General features: G+C 38.8%; 3 protein-coding genes across 4 annotated transcripts; 1 reads left to right on the top strand and 2 right to left on the bottom strand.

The window, feature by feature from the left end:
• The first annotated feature begins 433 nt into the window (after positions 1-433).
• LOC128263285 (probable multidrug resistance-associated protein lethal(2)03659) lies at positions 434-8,015 on the top strand. Of its 2 annotated transcripts, none has more exons than XM_052998244.1 (10): positions 434-617; positions 1,748-1,845; positions 1,907-1,992; positions 2,408-2,716; positions 3,395-3,603; positions 3,671-5,295; positions 5,811-6,334; positions 6,394-6,659; positions 6,719-7,648; positions 7,715-8,015. In XM_052998244.1, exons 2-10 carry the CDS (start codon positions 1,769-1,771, stop codon positions 7,751-7,753), a joined length of 4,065 nt encoding a protein of 1,354 aa, XP_052854204.1. In that variant the 5' UTR covers positions 434-617; positions 1,748-1,768; the 3' UTR covers positions 7,754-8,015. The 2 variants fall into 2 exon arrangements, with proteins under 2 accessions (XP_052854204.1, XP_052854205.1); XM_052998245.1 differs by lacking the exon at positions 434-617 and adding an exon at positions 657-793.
• Positions 8,016-9,150: 1,135 nt separating this feature from the next.
• LOC128261298 (uncharacterized protein DDB_G0271670) lies at positions 9,151-11,822 on the bottom strand. The gene is made up of 4 exons (XM_052994919.1): positions 11,633-11,822; positions 10,288-10,460; positions 9,551-10,226; positions 9,151-9,453 (listed from the first exon to the last, which is right to left on the bottom strand). Exons 1-4 carry the CDS (start codon positions 11,694-11,696, stop codon positions 9,254-9,256), a joined length of 1,113 nt encoding a protein of 370 aa, XP_052850879.1. The 5' UTR covers positions 11,697-11,822; the 3' UTR covers positions 9,151-9,253.
• Positions 11,823-14,089: 2,267 nt separating this feature from the next.
• On the bottom strand, positions 14,090-18,183 carry LOC128262059 (integumentary mucin C.1). Its single transcript, XM_052996088.1, has 3 exons — positions 17,971-18,183; positions 14,979-15,533; positions 14,090-14,549 (listed from the first exon to the last, which is right to left on the bottom strand). Exons 1-3 carry the CDS (start codon positions 18,029-18,031, stop codon positions 14,338-14,340), a joined length of 828 nt encoding a protein of 275 aa, XP_052852048.1. The 5' UTR covers positions 18,032-18,183; the 3' UTR covers positions 14,090-14,337.
• Positions 18,184-19,289: the final 1,106 nt, after the last annotated feature.

Raw genomic sequence — 19,289 nt, 5'->3', positions numbered from 1 at the left:
CAAAAATTATATAGCGACTATTTAAACTTTAAATTAGTTGAAATTTAGAAATAAATGTATTCAATATTTGCTAACTGAAGGAGCAAATAATTATGTTTGTACTATGAAGTGTATATACATACATATATGTATGCGGTGGTCAATTTCATAGGTTTATGAAAATCAAAAACTTTTTTATTATACACAGTGGTATCTCGAAATAGAAAATTCATTAAAAGCTTATAATGAATATTTTTCTTTTGCTTATAAGCGCAAATTAGTCGTGTTTTTGAAGGTCTAAGTATATACAAATTTAAAAACTAATATGAAAGTTTTTTGTTCAAGCTATGGAGGCTCCACTGTAGTTTGTGTGCGTCTGGGGTTGGGGGGCGAATTTCGTATGAAGAGCCGATGGCCGCCGAAAAGCGAAACCGAGCCGCCAGTGTTCAGAATTCCGAATTCAGCATTCATTTCAGTAGCCTGCCGCCCTTTCCGGCGCTCGGACCGAAGTTTGTTTTATTATTTACTGAATTTATTTATTTTTCGCGTTGCCGCCAGCTGGGCCCGGTCTTCTATCGCGATTTTCTCACGTTCGCCAACTTGGGGCTTTGTTGAATGTAAACAATATTGAAACAAATGTACGTACTCGTAATTCGCAACCAACCAAGCAATTATTTTAATTGTGCTTCGCCGCCGATTGCTTTGTAATTTGTGTGCCTGAAAAAATCCATGTGATTAGATAATTTACAGACAAACGAAAAACCATCGATGCGGCCTTTATCTGTTGGCAATTATTGTTTGTTGGCTGATAAATGTAATGTATTTGCTTACATTTCGATAAAAGTTTCCCTTTTTGCTAGCAACAACGTGGTACGGTTCACACACCCGCACATTAATACATAAATATGTATATAAGTAAATATATGTATGTACATGTGAAATGGGCAACGGTATATGCCCGAAGTGCTTATTCTCAGCGGGAGTAAGTGAAACCGGCGGAGAAGAAGAAACAACTACAGTGGATACCAACATATTCAACATTGGGTTTCCAGGAACTCATAGAATGATTTAAATAACCGGTTTCAAACAAACATTTGGTGGCTTTTTTTGGGGACGTCACAGAAACCCCTACGAACGAAATTTGGTTGGAAGTATAACTACATATGTACCATATGGGGTTGAAAGAGTTCAAGACGTAAAAAAAAAAAAAATCATATTAAAAAAAAAATTGTTTTTATAGTAATTTCGAACAAGAATTAAACAACTTAATTTGGCAGAATCTTTCTTAGTTTTCATGGATAATATTAAATGGAGCTTTGATGCATTTTTACTGTAGAACATCCCCGTAATCATCAGTACATATATTAACTTGATTCACCGTATAGCGAAGTGTGTTTTGTTTTTAGAAACTAAGCTCTTCTCGAATGTTGCCCCTTTCCCTGGGCTTGTCGTTAAAACTAACCCTAATAATGACGAATTACAAAACTATGAGCAGTGACACAACCACCATTCTTAATTCCCAACCCATAGTTATGGTGCCTCCACAAATATTACGCTGACTTCTCCGAGTCGTCAGGCCAACGTCAATACGATAAGTAGATAAATAAAACAGCATTTTGTTTGTTTGATTAAGACGTGACGTTGTTGTTTTTGCTCATATCGACTTTTGTTTCGAAAACCACTCAGCAGAATTACATATTTCGCTATCCGCTATTGCTCAATTACTTATACTTTAAGCTTATGGCATACTTTTTGCACTGTTTTTCAGTTTCTTTAGCGGGAGTACAAAATGCAGTCGGTAAAGACGGCAGATTTGCCGGAAAATCCCCGGGAAACATCAAATTTTATTTCGGCAGCATGCTTCTGGTGAATATATATTCTTAAATTCATCCGTAAAAAAATGTTGTAATACTGAAATATATTATAGGTACACCATGCCCACTTTTATTAAGGGTCGGAAGGACACATTGGATACCAAGGATCTGTATAGAGCCTTAAAGGAACACAAGTCGGGTATGATGAAATTATGATCATGATTCACCTAATGGTGAATTGCGAAATTCTAAATTGACTTAAGCATAAATACATCATATCAATGTCAGTTGGAAAATCGGTGCAAGTCATAGTTGACAATCAGTCCATTTGTAGATAATGGACTGATAATTCCAAAAGCCTTACATTTCCCAACCGCACTGTATATGAAGTTATCACGAGAACAATTAATTTGACTGATCGATGCAAGTACATAGTATGTTCGTTGACCGTCTCAATTGGTTTGCTTTTTTTTCTTCAATTGCGCTCATGATTCTGTGTTTTTATTTTTCCCAAATTGATAACTGTGTCTCTGGGCAATCATTGTTTTCTTAATCCGAACCTATTGAGTCTCGCATCTGTGATTAAATTGTCTTAATTTGTTCAATTTTTCCAGAGACCCTGGGCAACAAATTGTGCGCCTCCTGGGAGCTGGAACTCGAGAAGACCAAAGGAAAACCCAATCTGTTAAGGGCTCTTTTGCGGGTATTTGGCTGGTACTTCGCCCTCTTGGGTCTGGTGCTCTTCCTGCTGGAATTGGGCCTCCGAACGCTGCAACCGATCTTCCTGCTGAAACTCATCTCCTACTATTCACATGGCTCGGAATCCATTGAAGCGGCCTACTACTATGCTGGTGGAGTCATCGTGTGCAGTGCCCTCAATGTCATCATCATGCATCCCTATATGCTGGGCACAATGCATGTGGGTGAGTCAAGGCTGTCTCTTTTCATATGGTTATTTATATAAATATATAAATTTATGAACAGTAAAAATATACTAAAACAAAACAAGATAAAAAAGGAATTTTATATACATACATTTTGCAATTAACTTGCCTGTCTGGGCATAACTATTTAAAGCAAAAACAAAATTGTATTCAAAAATGTAGCTTTACGCAGATTTACGTTTGTTTGCACCAATCTTATTAACTAGTGTAAAATAACTACCACTACAGTAGAGCTGAAAAACCCCCTTTCCCAGTTTATATAATAGCGAACTAGATGAAAAAAGGTAAATCATTATCGTTTTAAGCTTAATTTACAGAGCTCGGGAGACTTCTATAGACTTCCTCAGAAATATGAATAATATATTTAAACAAGAAGGTACACAATTTGTAATAGGATGCTTGTCAATTTGGTAGTAAATTGGAATTAACCTGAAACACGTGTAATTAGTATTATTTTTATACTTTGCGGTCTGCGGTCTTCAGCTAATTCGATTAAGTATCAGATTTAACTTTGGAAACTATTTTGTGTCAGTTTAATTGACAATAACAATTAGTTTTATCTTAGCCTTATATTAGCGGTTTTATTTCGGTATTCTTAATTGATCTAATAATATTATCTAACTGATATCCGGATATTTAATATTTATTATATTAAAGGTCTTAAGATGCGCGTTGGCTTGTGCAGCATGATCTACCGCAAAGCCCTGCGTCTCAGCAAATCGGCTCTGGGTGACACTACGGCTGGGCATGTGGTCAACCTTATGTCCAACGACGTGGGTCGTCTGGATCTGGCCACCATTTTCGTGCACTACCTGTGGGTGGGACCGCTGGAGACCCTCTTCATCACATACCTTATGTACCGAGAGGTGAGCAATGCGATAATCTTGTGAACTTAACAATCCCCAAATGACAAACTGAAATCTCTAATTACAGATTGGAATCGCTGCCGTGTTTGGTGTGGCCTTCATGCTGCTCTTCATCCCCCTGCAAGCGTATCTGGGTAAGAAGACCTCGGTCCTGCGACTTAGAACCGCTCTGCGGACGGACGAGAGGGTGCGGATGATGAACGAGATCATCTCGGGCATCCAGGTGATCAAGATGTACGCTTGGGAACTGCCCTTCGAGCATATGGTGGCCTATGCCCGCAAGAAGGAGATCAATGCCATCCGGCATGTGTCCTACATTCGGGGAATCCTGCTCTCCTTCATCATCTTTCTGACGCGAGTCTCTATTTTCCTGAGTCTGGTGGGCTATGTGCTGCTCGGGACGTTCCTCACCCCCGAAGTGGCCTTCTTGATTACGGCCTATTACAACATTTTGCGCACCACGATGACGGTGTTCTTCCCCCAGGGCATCTCCCAGATGGCGGAGACCCTGGTGTCCATTAAGCGCGTGGAGAAGTACATGCAATCCGATGAGACGGATGTATCGGACAAGAGTGTGGATCTTCCAGAGGATCCGCCAGGCAGCAATCAGGCGACTGTCCATGCAGATGGCGATGAGGATCACGACGAAGCCGAGGATAAGCTTTTGGGTCCATCACTCTCCACCATTAATGAGAACGCCAAGCTGTCGGAGGCGGGCATCTCCATCAGCGGTCTGATGGCCAAGTGGGACATCAACTCCCCCGACTACTCACTCAATGGAGTTAACCTTCGAGTTCAGCCTGGCACAATGTTGGGCATTGTTGGACGCACTGGATCCGGTAAATCCAGCCTCATTCAGGCCATTCTGGGTGAGCTGCCCGCAGAGTCGGGCGAGATAAAGGTTAATGGCACCATGTCGTATGCCTCCCAGGAGCCGTGGCTCTTTTCCGGCACCGTGCGTCAAAACATCCTCTTTGGCCAGCCCATGGATCGCCGGCGTTACGCCAAGGTGGTGAAGAAATGTGCCTTGGAGCGGGATTTCGAGCTGCTTCCCTTCAAGGACAAAACGATTGTGGGAGAGCGCGGAGCTTCGCTATCGGGTGGCCAGAAAGCGAGGATCAGTCTGGCGAGAGCTGTTTACCGGGAGACGGCCATCTACTTGCTGGACGATCCACTCAGTGCGGTGGACACCCATGTGGCCCGGCATCTCTTCGAGCAATGCATGCGTGGCTACCTGCGGGAGCGGATCGTCATCTTGGCCACCCATCAGCTGCAGTTCCTGCAGCACGCCGATCAGATTGTGATCATGGACAAGGGTTATGTGAGTGCCGTGGGCACATACGAATCGCTGCGAGAGTCTGGACTGGACTTTGCCTCCATGCTGGCCGATCCGGAGCGGGATGAGCAATCTGAGGAGCGATCTCGCTCGCGATCCGGCAGCTACACTCACAGCCATTCGGACCAGCGACGCAACAGCGAGCAGTCCCTGCTGTCCATGGCGGAGTCGTGCCTGGATGCGGAGGCGGAGCAGACCATTAACCAGGAGCGCCAGGTGGAGGGTCGAATCGGACTGGGTCTGTACAGCAAGTATTTCAAGGCGGGCGGTGGATTCTTCGCCTTCTTCGTCATGATGGGCTTCTGTGTGCTCTCGCAAGGATTGGCCTCGCTGGGCGACTACTTTCTCTCGTATTGGTAAGATATAAATCTTGGAAGAATTTTAAATAATGGAATTACCAATCAATTGAATTTATATTTTTTGAGAAGGTAATACTAAAACACTAAATGGGTCAAAAACTAAAACCCACATTTATTATATATATATCTAAAAATATTAAAAAAAAAATATTGATTAAAAAAATACAATAAATGGGGCAAATATTAAAATTCGCATTTATCAAAAGGTATATTTAAAATATAAAAAAAAAATTGATAAAAAAAAGTTTCTAAATTTATGATTTGAAAATGGATAAGATATTGTAAAACATTGACTACAGTATATTGCAAAGTGAATTTTAACAGTATTCATTTTTCTTTAAGAACTAAAACCAAAGTTTTTTTTTAAATCTTATTTTGTTAATTGGTAAGCAAGCATTATGATTAAGTAATTGAAAAATTGTCATATAAGGTATGGTTTTGTGCACTTTACGTTGTACCACTACTATTAGTTTAACCGAATCAATATAATATGTAATATTTCCTTATTTTAGGGTAACCAAAAAGGGCAAAGTGGCTGATCAGGCGGTGACTAATGACACAAACCACTCGAAGGAACTGGAGCCCCGCCTTTCCATATGGCTGCAGGAACTGGGATGGTCCGTGGACGCTGAAATGCTGGACACTTACATATTCACGGTGATCACGGTACTGACCATTGTGGTGACCGTGGCGCGCTCCTTTCTGTTCTTCAATCTGGCCATGAAAGCCTCTATTAGCCTGCACAACTCCATGTTTCGAGGCATCTCCCGAGCGGCCATGTACTTCTTCAACACGAATCCATCTGGCCGCATCCTGAACCGATTCTCCAAGGACATGGGTCAGGTGGACGAGATACTGCCCGCTGTGATGATGGATGTCATACAGATCTTCCTAGCGCTGGCTGGCATTGTGATCGTCGTAGCGATTGTCAATCCGCTGTTCCTCATCCCAACCGTAGCGCTGGGCATCATTTTCTATCAACTGCGTACTTTCTACTTGAAGACCTCAAGGGATATAAAGCGCATGGAAGCAATAAGTAAGTGTTCTCTTATATTTGAACTATAAAGTACTGATTTCAATTCAATATTTTTTTAGCTCGCTCTCCAGTATACTCGCATTTGGCCGCCTCGTTAACTGGTCTGTCCACCATCCGTGCCTTTGGAGCTCAGCGTGTTTTGGAGTCTGAATTCGACAACTACCAAGACATGCATAGCTCCGCATTTTACATGTTCATTAGCACTTCCCGTGCCTTTGGCTATTGGCTAGACTGTTTCTGTGTGATTTACATAGCCATCATTACACTCAGCTTCTTCATCTTTCCTCCGGCCAACGGAGGCGATGTGGGTCTGGCCATAACCCAGGTAAGTCATCACTGAATAGTCCTCACACATGACTTGCTCAACCTTTATGTCTTCTGCAGGCAATGGGAATGACCGGCATGGTGCAGTGGGGCATGCGACAGTCCGCCGAGCTGGAGAACACAATGACGGCCGTGGAGCGGGTGGTTGAGTACGAGGACATTGAGCCAGAAGGAGCCCTAGAGGCGCCGGCTGATAAGAAGCCACCCAAATCTTGGCCAGAGAAGGGCAAAATCGTGTTCGATGAGCTGAGCCTGCGCTATACGCCCGATCCGAAGTCGGAGAATGTGCTCAAGTCACTCAGCTTTGTCATCAAGCCAAAGGAAAAGGTGGGCATCGTGGGACGCACTGGGGCGGGCAAGTCCTCGCTGATCAACGCCCTCTTCCGGCTGTCCTACAACGACGGATCCGTGCTTATAGACAAGAGGGACACGAACGAGATGGGCTTGCACGACCTGCGGAGCAAGATCTCGATCATCCCCCAGGAACCCGTCCTCTTCTCCGGCACAATGCGGTACAACTTGGACCCCTTCGACGAGTACAGCGACGAGAAGCTGTGGCGCTCCCTGGAGGAGGTCAAGCTGAAGGAGGTGGTGGCGGATCTGCCCAGTGGCCTGCAGAGCAAGATCACCGAGGGCGGCACCAATTTCAGCGTGGGTCAGCGCCAGTTGGTCTGCCTGGCACGGGCCATTCTCCGCGAGAATCGCATCCTGGTGATGGACGAGGCCACGGCCAACGTGGATCCCCAGACGGACGGCCTTATCCAGACCACGATTCGCAACAAGTTCAAGGAGTGCACCGTGCTGACGATAGCCCATCGCCTGCACACCATCATGGACTCCGACAAGGTGCTGGTCATGGATGCCGGACGAGCTGTGGAGTTTGGGTCGCCCTATGAGCTACTCACACTGACGGATACCAAGGTGTTCCACGGCATGGTCAAGCAGACGGGTCATGCCACCTACGAGGGTCTGCTGAAAATCGCACAAAAGGTTAGTTTTCCTTGATTTGACATAAATACTCAATACTTTATTTAATTTCTGGAAATGTAATTTTAGGCATTTGAAAGCGCCCAGAATCGCAGTCTTTCCTCATGAGACTCTGCTATTATGTGAACTATTTCTTGTGAACTAAGCCGAAACTTTAGCTGGGTATATTTAGTTTAACTAATGTACATTTTATTTGAATGTGGTATTTCGTGTGAATGTAAATATGTTTGTTTCGTGTGCATGTTGAATACTTTATATAACTCAAAAACTGTATAAGAATCCGTTGTCTAATTTTCTATTTGTATTTATTTAACTTTCACTAAGTGCAAAGAAGTGCCTTTAAAAATAAATGAAATATTTTCTGTGTTTATTTGTATCTATGTATATTAAATTCTCGCTACAAATTTTATCATTAGGGGTTCTCATTACTAAGAATTCTAACTTAAGAAGACGTGCGTGCTTAAAACTGATTTTGAGCCATGAAATAATTTCATATTTATTATATTAGACCAGTCTTAAATTAAACCCATTAAAATACCAATACATATTAAATTCACTAAAATCAATTCCGCCTAGAAGTAGGCAACACAGAATAGAATTAGAGCAACGTTTTTTCTCTTGTTATACCAGTGCATGTCAAACTTTGAAATGCAAACACTCACGTTGATAGTAATGCACATATTACATTTGTTTTTGGGAAGTGAACTTAGCAAGATCCGCAAAACGGAAGTTCCTTATCAAAAATATATTTAAACAGAAATTCATCATAACAACGACTATAGCGTTAGTTCCTGCAGAAAAATAAATGAAATCACCCATGTAGATAACTTCCATTGCTTTTCATTTATTTGAATTGTGACAAGATCCGCAAAACGGAAGTTCCTTATCAAAAATATATTTAAACAGAAATTCATCATAACAACGACTATAGCGTTAGTTCCTGCAGAAAAATAAATGAAATCACCCATGTAGATAACTTCCATTGCTTTTCATTTATTTGAATTGTGACCTTAGCAAACAATCTTGGTACTTTCCCTTTTTTTTTTTTTGAAAATCAGTGACAACGCTTAAGACAAGGTCCTAAAAGTATTTGCTTTTCATCAACATGATATAGTTGCAAATTTTAGGTAAACTCCTTGATTTGATTGAAGTGCGATTATTTTGTCAATCATTTTGATACGCAACAATTTAAGCTGCATTATGATGGTGATAAGTTAATGGTGACAATAAGACACAAAATGACTCACATATTATGTTCTGAGATAATGAATACCGTTAATAAAAGCAATTAAAGGGTATCCTAGGTAAGGTAAAAATAAATTTATATTATTTTACAATATCAAATTTTAAGTCCAAAAAGTTTTAATGGGAGAAATAGGTTGTCGGCAATTTCCGAGCTCTTTTTCAAATATTATAAAATCATTCCTAAAACTAGCATACAATTTTATCAATGGCCAAAAACGCGCTTTCGATCTTTTAAAACAAAATACACTTTTTATTTGGTAGGAAATCGTCAATTGATTCTTGATAATAGTTTTATTTATTAAATATGAATACAAACTTCTAACAATTATATAATACAACGGCACTCCAATCTTGGGCTATTCCTTACAACAGGTTTTTCAGTCCCATCGCCAAAAGCAGGATCATGGCGCCCAACGAGACCTGCAACCTAGTGCTTCCATTGCACTTTTCTGTCAAGCAGATGTCGCACTGATCGGCAGAGTCCTCTGTTATTTCAAGTTTATTCCTCACAGCCGTGCAGGCTGATTCGTTTGTGGGCACCTTAACACAACCACGGTAAATCACTTTTTGGGGAAGATGAAAAAAATTGGTTCAAATTAGTTCCATATAATTTTGAAAGTAAGCTTTTTGCTTTAAGGTGTATTAAAACAAAGACCTCACCTCCTTCCTTATACACGCTGTAGCAGGCGGCAAGCTTATAACTAATAGGGGGAGAAATTGTAGTGATTTCGGTTGTAGAATCACTTGTAGAATCAGACGTAGAATCGGTTGTAGAGCTGCTGCTAGAATCGCTGCTAGAATCAGTTGTAGAAGAAGACGTTGTGGAATCTGTGGTTGTAGAAACAGTAGTAGATGAGGTATCGGTGGTTGTGGAGTCGGTAGTCGAGTCTGTGGACACGATTGTTGTGGAAACGGTGAAAGAATCTGTGGTTGAAGAATCAATCGTAGTTGAAGATTCTGTAGTTGAGGAATCGGTTGAAGAATCTGTGCTTGAAGAATCACTTGTAGTGATAGTTGAACTGGAAGTAGTAGAGGAGTCGGTGGAGTCGACAGTTGAGAAATCGGTTGTAGAATCTGTGCTTGAAGAATCACTCGTAGAGGTAGGTGATGTATCTGTTGTTTGGACAGTTGTGGTACCACTGGATGAAGATGAAGAATCTGTGGATTGGTCAGTTGTGACAGACGACGAGTCCGTGGAAGAATCAGTGCTGCTAGAATCAGTGGATGAAGAATCAGCATTCGTAGAACCTGATGTAGAATCGCTTGAAGAATCTGTGACTGCGGAATCAGTTGTAGAAACCGATGAAGAGTCTGTGGTTGCTGCTGTGGAATCATCCTGTTGAATAATTATAGTTTGATTCTATATTTTATAGGATGGTTATTAGATTAGATCTTACGAAAGCTTCAATGTCTTGTTGACGCCACATTGGAGCCGACCGCCTGAATCGATTTATAATGGCACTTGTATCCAATACAAATGTTGAAGAGTCATCCACACTGCAAGTTTCTAATGCCACATTTTCCAAATGGCATTCGTCTCCAACACAATTGTAGCATTGCAGGGCACTCGCTGGAAATAAAAGTGGGTGGCAGGTGAGTCAGTGGACGGGTGAGGGGGAGTGCGAGGGGAGGGGCTGGGTGCTTGAAGGCCGAACGAGATAAAATTCGTCGGTCGAGAGCAGGCAATAAGTCTGATTGATAAATCAAATACGAGATAACATCGGCACGGTTGCCTCACCACGCAAATCGGACAACTTTCTACACTTACATCATGGGTTTTTTAGGTTAACGTACTTGAATTCGTTCCTTATCGGATAACCTTTCAACTTGAAGTTTGCTGCCTGTTTTATCTAGACCACGGCTGTATATATAAATATATAAAATAAATGTGCTGTGCTTATTTCATTTAATTTACTAACCAATAATAGGTTAATCTTGTGAGAAGGCAGCTTATGCACACACAGTGATGTTGTTATCATTTAATTCTATGAATCAAGATACCAATTTTCAGGCAAAGTCCCAATTTATAAATTTTCTAACCATTAAAATGAATCAGATAAATTGGTAAATTCGGTACTTTAAAAGATTTCCTTTATTTCAAAATTTTGTCGGATAATTTTAATGAGTATTGAGGATCAATAAAATAGGTTTACCAAAAAATATCTTTAATAATTTTATATAATTTAAAAATTTTTAAATTCTGGATATAAAAATTATATGCCAAACATTTAAAAATAGAATAAAACAAGTTTTCTTGAAAGACAAGTTGAATTTTAAAATTTATATAGACAAAAATGCCTATAGTTCGTTAAAACTCAATTAAAATTCGATCCTTATATAAAACTTGAGAACTGAAGGGCAGTCCAAATGTTTTAGAATAAATATTTTACGGACTGTTTGGACTTGGACCTTTTTTTGTACATTCAAAAACAGGTTTTAGATATTCAGCTCTTTCAACTTTTTATAAAGTAAGTAAATATATTTTTTCTTCATAACTTGTAGCCTCCGAACATTTAGTTAAAAATATGTTGGCGGCCACAAAACTAATTTCAATAATGGAACTGGCCATGGCTCTAGTCTTACTGGAATTCGCTGTCGACACGGCTGATAAGAACCAATGTTAATTTTCTTTCGCCTAACTAAAACAGTTCATAAATTCTAGGTAAATTCCGTTTGTACGTCTGACGCGCGATTAATCAATCAATAATTTAATATTTAAACAGTGTGATAAACAAATCCAACCTGGCCAAACGGTGAAGGAGGCACAAAATGCCATCAGCAAAAAGTTAACCGGGTTCAGACGCATTTTTCCTTTTCTTTTCGACCAAAAGGATATAAAACGAATAGATTTTTTTTTTTACCGAGGATCAGAGCGTATGAAAGGCAAGAATCGTACTGCACGACGGTTGAATGGTTACTACCAATTAAATATAATGTTAACCTGGCTTTTTTATCATTTTCAGTCGCTGATAACGAAGGCAGCGGAAAAGCAGAGCACTCGAGCACTGGCATTGTTTAGGCCCACTTTTGTAGTTCGTCTTCCTGTCGGAATGGTTGGCCCAATAAAAGTGAATTGCCTCGATAAGGCATGTGAGGGGTCGCACAGGGAAGTCCAGGGGATACACTTCCTCAGGATGCCCGGCTATTGGCTTTTTATGGCCAGTTATGTGGCCAATAGCGATGTGCATCTACTTGGTTCCGAGAACTGCCTGCTTATCGAAACGATATCAGCTAACTGCTTTATTCAATTTAACAGGGGTCTTAGACCCCTTTGTTTTCCTTTTTTTGGTTATTGCTCATGGGACAAGCCCATTATATTGCACTTTTGATTTGAAAAGAATTGTTGCTTATTTTTTTAGCACTTTCTGTTTCTTTAGAGTCTAGACCCATTGGCATAGGCTCTCAGCCAACTTATTGCTTGCTTGGCAATGTCTGTCCTGCAGAAATCTAATCAGTTGGGATCCATTTCTAATCAGCCCGATCCATTTTAAACTTTTCCCGGCTTTATGGTGTCTTTGCCTGAGTAATAAGCCTTGTTGTTTGTATAAATTTGTGTTTGAACTTTGCAACTATAAACAGTTATAAAAATTGAACTAAATGCTAAATTCGTTTTTCAAATTGTTTAGATGAAACTAAACAATTTTACTTAACAATTATTTTAATTGGAAATTATTTAGAAATGAGTTACAATAAATATAAAATGTTTCGCTTTAATACCAATAAATATTTTTTTTTTAGTTAATAAATTTAATTTTATTTGTTATATTTAAACATGAAATTAAAAAATTCTTATTTAATGTAAAATTTTAAAAATTTATATTATTATCTTATTTTTTTTCTGTAAGTGCAAAAAACCTAATTGTTTTGCACGTAGTGTGGTCTGCTCAAGTCGCCAAATGAATTCCTAACTCTGATAAATAAATACCATTTAATACATATATTAAGGATGATTCATGCATTTTCAGTGTGGTTAAATAACGATTTTTATTATATGTACATTTATTTATCATGATTCATATTATTTTGGACAGCTGCCTAATAGATGAGCACCTTCGTCTTCGTAACTTGGTGTACTTTTTTTCGGACATTGAAACTTTGAACATTTTATTGCATGCTTGTGACCTGCGCAATAATAAAGATTATTATTTAATATGTTTCTTTTTCACGCGTTGACTTTGTTGAAAAAACGATTACAGGTGATACAGTAGGCTAATCTATGACAACACTATCGTTAACAGACTTAGTTTATAATCTAGTGACGAAATTCTCAGAAGTAGTCATCATGTCTATTGGTTTTGATAACAGCTTTTATCAATGCGTCCATCATGCAGGTCAGTACTAATGTAATAGGTTCTTTTTTCTATTGAGATCTGTGATAAGCCGAGATAAGGCTGAGTACCAGTTAGTAGCGGACTCTCGTAAGATGGCGTTAAATAGTTTTGTTGAACTTATCAATCACTTTATGATTGCATTTATTTGGCGCTATAAAATCAATAATTTGATTAAAGCGTGGCCGCATATCTATTTCCTTTGGTGTTTTTAAAAGCCCCACAAATTTTAATGATATCTTATCTAATCAATGAGAAAATGTTGTTGTTGTGTGTTTGATTTGCGTTTTTTATTTTGTTTTTGGGCTTGTCTTGAGCAAATTTGCTTAGCATAAATGGCCTAAAAGTATGCCTCCGCCTATTTTCAACGTCGATTGTTTGTTCAACAAATGAAATCGTATCACTAGGCGTATACGTGATATTGGCATTGGTAGTGCAAAGCGATTACTTCGTCTATATTTGTTTTATGCATACAATGTTTAGTTTGCAGGAATCTGATCATATGAATGTTTTATACAGTTATCTGTTTTTAATTGAGTTATTAAATTTCTGAATCAATTTCCAGAATTTTGCTAAAATATTTCTAGTACTAATCAGCTTTTTTTTGTTTGTTTTTAAATTGTATAACTTTGAATGATGCAGGATATGAACACCACTTATCTTCCCCAATAAACGAGGAAAACCATATAAATTTCCTTGAAGATATAATATTAACAGAAATTATTATTTTTGAAGATTAGATTTGATGGTTTTATTATATGCTTGTTGCCAAGACAAAAAATCACGAGACATTTGTTAGGATGCCATATAGCTTTCTAAGTGTGTATAATAAGCCCTTTTTTAATAGAAATTTCTTTTCTTCTTTTCTTGATTTAAAAATTACATATTATTTATTAAGTCGCCTGAAGCTTTACATTTGGTTAGATTAAGTTTGTATACAATTACAGTTGTATATATTTCGATATTCGGTTGTGTGTGCATGTGCGTTTGTGTATATCTTAGAATTATATAAATTTTCGTATCACTTAACAATGAGCGCGGACTGATGAGTGTGTGTTCGCCTCAAAGAAACGAGGAATACTAGAATTAAGCACCGGGTGAAGGATGATGATCTGGACCCTAGTTGCGCTGCAGGGCAAAGGCCACAAAGGCCAAAAGCAGGGAGGCCAGGACGGAGTTCTGAAGCGTCGATCCTCCATTGCAGGCATTCATACTGCAGGGATCGCAGCTGGCCTGATCCGTGTTGTTGTTCTGGATCTTCAACTGCTCGCAGACACCTTCAAAGGTGGTCACCCGGGAGCAGCCACGATCTGTGGTTATTGAGCCGTTCACTATGTGAATTAAAAAGGGTAAATAGGTTAGTTTTGCTTAAAACAATTGCATCTAAAAATAAAAAAAATAGCAGAAATTAACCTTTAGCTAAGTTTATCTGTAAGAAGACACTCTTACAAAAATTTCTGAGATATTGAATATATATATAATATATAAATATATAAATATTAAGGCTTTTCATGATATTTAAATTTTGCATATATGATGAGATTAAGAAAAAGTGTAAATATTGTTTTTTTTTAGTATAATTTACTTTATTTATACTTATAGAAAATTAGGAATACAAAGGGGTAAACCATTTTGTATACGAAAGAAATTTAAAAATTAAATTAAATTATTAAAATGAAATTGTTAATCGTTTGCTTCCCCCATTTAAGGCGACTTACTGATTTCAAGGATCAATATTAAAGCATTCTTAAAAAACTCACCTGTAACCTGGACGGAATAGCAGTGATAGGTGTATCCGGTGTCGATCACCGACCGCCGCTGCCTGATGGCCAGAGGGAGAGGGAGGGAGGGGGTGGTGGACTCCGCCTCCACCGGCACCAGGCGGGTGGTGTTCAAGGCCACCGCCAGAGCAGCCAGATCCTCGGTGGGTGGCGTGGGCACTCCGGTGGTTGTCTCAACGGGTCCGACGGTGGGTGGCGTGGGAATGGGGGCCTCAGTGCTCAGGGTACTCTGGGTACTCGGGATAGTTTCGGTGGTCAGTTCAGTAGTGGTGGTCTCCACTGTGGTAGTAGTGGACTCCGTGGTCGGTGGATCCGTCTCAATACTCGTGCTCGTTGTGGTTGTCTCCTCTGGAGTCACTGTGGTTTCCTGCGAAGTGGTGGTGCTCGCTTCGGTGGTTGTGGTGGTGGTCACTGTGGAGGCTTCTGTGCTGCCGCCAGGATTAAAGAAATCCTCATTGCAGGCCAGCAGGGGTGCATCCTTGGGCAGCTGGGCACAATCGTCACACACATAGCACATGAGATCGGCGCGAATTACTGAAATTAAAATTAAAGTTAATATATGTAAAAATACTTCACCCCATAATCTTATTAATATCTGCTTGACTATTTTTATTTTTTTTTGCAATATCATATCATTATAAATAACTCGAAAGCCATATAAATCGACCTAAATACAAAGTCTTAGGGTCTGTTTATGAGCTCATATAAGCAATTTGGTTTTATGTCTTATTTTTTATAATGCCTAATTTTAAGTTGACCTAAATTTGATTGATATTTTTTGATTTCAAGGTATTCGTTAAATATAATAAAATTTTTAGAATACTTTCCCAAAGCCAAACAAAAATCCTTGAATGTTTTTAGGGAGAGTTTTAAATAAATATTATAAAAAAAAACATAAAATTTTTTTTTCTGTGTTGGACCTACTTTTGCACATCTTTTCCGGTTTTCCCCGGTTATCGTAGATAATTGTTATATTTTGCCAGGCCTTGCCCTTCGCATACATATTTTATTGGACGCCAAGATATCTATCAGTTAAAAGTGCTCAATTTATAGCTTCGGCAAATATAGAAACCGTGATAGTCGATAAATGATGACAACAAGAACAAAGGACATGTGAGCACCATATATCAATTTAAATGCAAAGTATTTGCCGTATTATTTGCCGATTCTTTAGTATTAGTTTATAAGTGCTCTAGCACAGCCTTTGATCAAGCGCAAGTAGCCGTTTTTATCTGATTTTATACGGGCGCACTCCCACAGAAAATCGATTCCATTTGCATGTTATCGCCAGCGCAACAACTAGCAAATATTTGCCAAAAGCAAACAGGTGAGTATACTAAACGTATGGGCATGGGTACACTTGCATAATTGCGTTAATTGTCTTATCGCTGGATGCGGATACATTCCCTCAACCAAACCGAATTATCAGTGGAGTAGTGAGTCATCTCAATTGACAGCTACGATAATCCGATAAAGTAGTAAATCTCCACTTGACGGGTTTTCATATGATAGCATCGGTATCGAACTTGGTGCCAAAAAAGGTGATATTAATTATTACCATTCGCTTGCTTCTTGACTAATTGATCTTTTCCCAACGATAGAAGACTTCAAATCTTTAAATATATTTTTAAAAGGGTTCCATAAAATCGTCACCATCCTATATAACAATCAAATGCTTCAATACATCTCTGCCTAACTTCTGTTGATTTATTATTTTAAATTTATCATAAATCAATGTGATTGATGGGCAAGTTTTGGGAGCTGAAGGCAGGTCTTAAATTCTCCAGGGTAATGACAGTATTGTTGGGTTTTTAACTTTAATGGCACGTGATAAGCGCCACCTCACCGCACCATTTGGATTTTTTGCACTTTTGGCATTCTCATTAATAAGAAACATTTGGTTTTAAGTGTTATTATTATTTTCGCATTTAAAACAAAATGCAGCTCAGAAGTTTATTGCCATTTTTTTTGTTGTTGTAAAAACAAAGGTGCCACTGGTTGGGTAAATATTTACTTAGGTAAGTCAATAAAAATCCATGTGATGCAAATGCTGTTTGTGCAAATGTAATTGAAAATCATTTAAAATGTTTAAGTCAAAGTTCGTTCCAGACGATTTCTTTCTTTTTTTCCCCCTTTAAATAGGGAAAACAAGTTTCACAGAAGCTAAAAAAGTGGGTATTTCCAAGTCACTTTGAATAGATATATACGTAACTCTTCTCGATTCACAAATTAAATCATTTGCAATTGCGTCAAAAGATCGTGAACAAAAATATCAAAAATTCAGGTTTTGTGCGGTTATTTTCTGAGTTGGTGCTAATGGCCAGACAAGTTTTTCCATTTCGGGCCCTCTGATGCAAAATGTGTTAAGTATAACTATAACATTTCCAATTAGCAGTCGCCAGCTCGCCAGCTCAATGTCAACTAATATTTGTTCATTATTCTCCATTTCCCCAGCTGACTTTTCCTTTTCATCTGAGGCATAAATTAGAGTGGACCCAAACCGATTTTGAAGGGTGGGTGCTGACTGGTTGGATGACATTTCCGCATCACAAAGCGATAAAAAACCATACCCGCAAATTGGCAACAATCTTTGCATTATTTATGACAGTTAAATAATAACAAATAAATTGAGCATTTTAAATGTCGCCATTGTCGCCGCTGCTTGATATGCAAAATTTTATGGCGAAATGCTCATGATCTTGAATTCTGAATTAATTTTGCTGGCTTTTTTGTTTTTTGGCAACTGCATATACCGAACGGACACTTGAGACACACGAGTGTATATTTTTAGCGGCAGCCACAAATTAAAATCCTCAAGATATGTTTATCAGATCGTATGATTCCGATGCCTTTGCCTGCTATCTGATACACCTATGATTTAGACCGTTTAAGGTGAAATAAGACACATCAAAGTTATCACGACACTTTTCACGATATTCTAATGGCCTCAAATACCCAAAATGCTTTTTACCTGGCAGGGCGATTAGCAACAGCAAAGAGCTGGCCAAAACGATGTGACTTCTGCTGAACATGTTGTATGGGTTTGTTTATTTTTGAAATATATATTTCAGATATATTTTAAATAATTGTCGAGTATAGTATTTATACTAATTAACTGGGGCTATTTGTTTATTTGGTTTTGCGCGCACTTGGTAAACTTATATATATATATATTAGAGGGGGCAACCGCAGTTTGCGAATTCTGAAATTTAACTGAAAATCTTGTGATTTGTTTGAGACTTTTTATAGAGTTTGTTTAAAAGCGGACTGCGCAGCTACTGCGGCTTCAATGCGTAAGAGAGTGAGCGCCGGAGAGAGATGGCACGAGCCAAAATGAAAGAGAGGGGGCGAGTAGTGAAGAGCGTGCCGTAAAACAAGTTAACCTTTTCCTTATTGATAACAAATTAATTTATAACGCCGACTAAACTAAGCGAGCACGAATTTGATTTATCGAAGAGAGCACGCTCTTAATTATGTTTTCTCTTAATATGTTAATGTGGGAAACTGGGATATTCTGGGATAAGATCTTAGGTTTTTTGGTTTTCCCTCCGTTTATAATGATTCAGTTCTGGGGGATTCATTTCACTTTTCTGTACGATTTTTCACACCCTTTGTTGTATTTTGTTTTTATTCCAGAATTTCTTTGTTGACCGCTAATTAAACAGCTGATGTTTAGTCAGCAACTGAAACATCGAAATTGCCCTAACCAATCTGAATAAGATTGTTAAGTTTATAGCCTGCCCGCCCATTTACATAACATTCGTCATTTGTATATATCGCTTTGGATGTGGATGTCCCATGATTATCATTCCAATATCAGAGCACGAGGAGCAAACAAATGCGAATTAGGCAGAGCCAAAACAATTAACAGAGATTTTGTTGTGGCCCATATTTGCTCACCCTATTTGCACCCATCCAATAGTATTGTGCGAGCTTAGAACTCTGGATTCGCAATAGCCTAACGAAATTTTCCAGTTGGGTAAGCCGCAAGGTCGTCTTTGCACGAACCTTAATTCAATTCGCCGGCTGACCCAGAAAACAGCTTGAGGACTGGGCGCAAGGTCAACTGATAAGCCCAACTTTTGTTAAGTTTGAGTGGTTTTTTATATTTTTTGTAGGTTAATAAAAATTAAACTTGTTGTTTGTTACTTTTTAAAATTTTATTTTGAGCTAGTAAACAAATGTGTAGTACTTAACAAATTACAATTAATAACTTAAAATTCTTTTGTAATTGTATAAATTAATACAATTTTGAATAGATTACCCATTGCATTTAAATATAAGATTAAA

The sequence above is a fragment of the Drosophila gunungcola genome, unplaced genomic scaffold (assembly GCF_025200985.1).
Source record: "Drosophila gunungcola strain Sukarami unplaced genomic scaffold, Dgunungcola_SK_2 000001F, whole genome shotgun sequence".
NCBI lineage: Eukaryota > Metazoa > Arthropoda > Insecta > Diptera > Drosophilidae > Drosophila > Drosophila gunungcola.
Note: the sequence above shows the minus strand (reverse complement) of the source record. Positions and strands in the feature narration are given on the sequence as shown.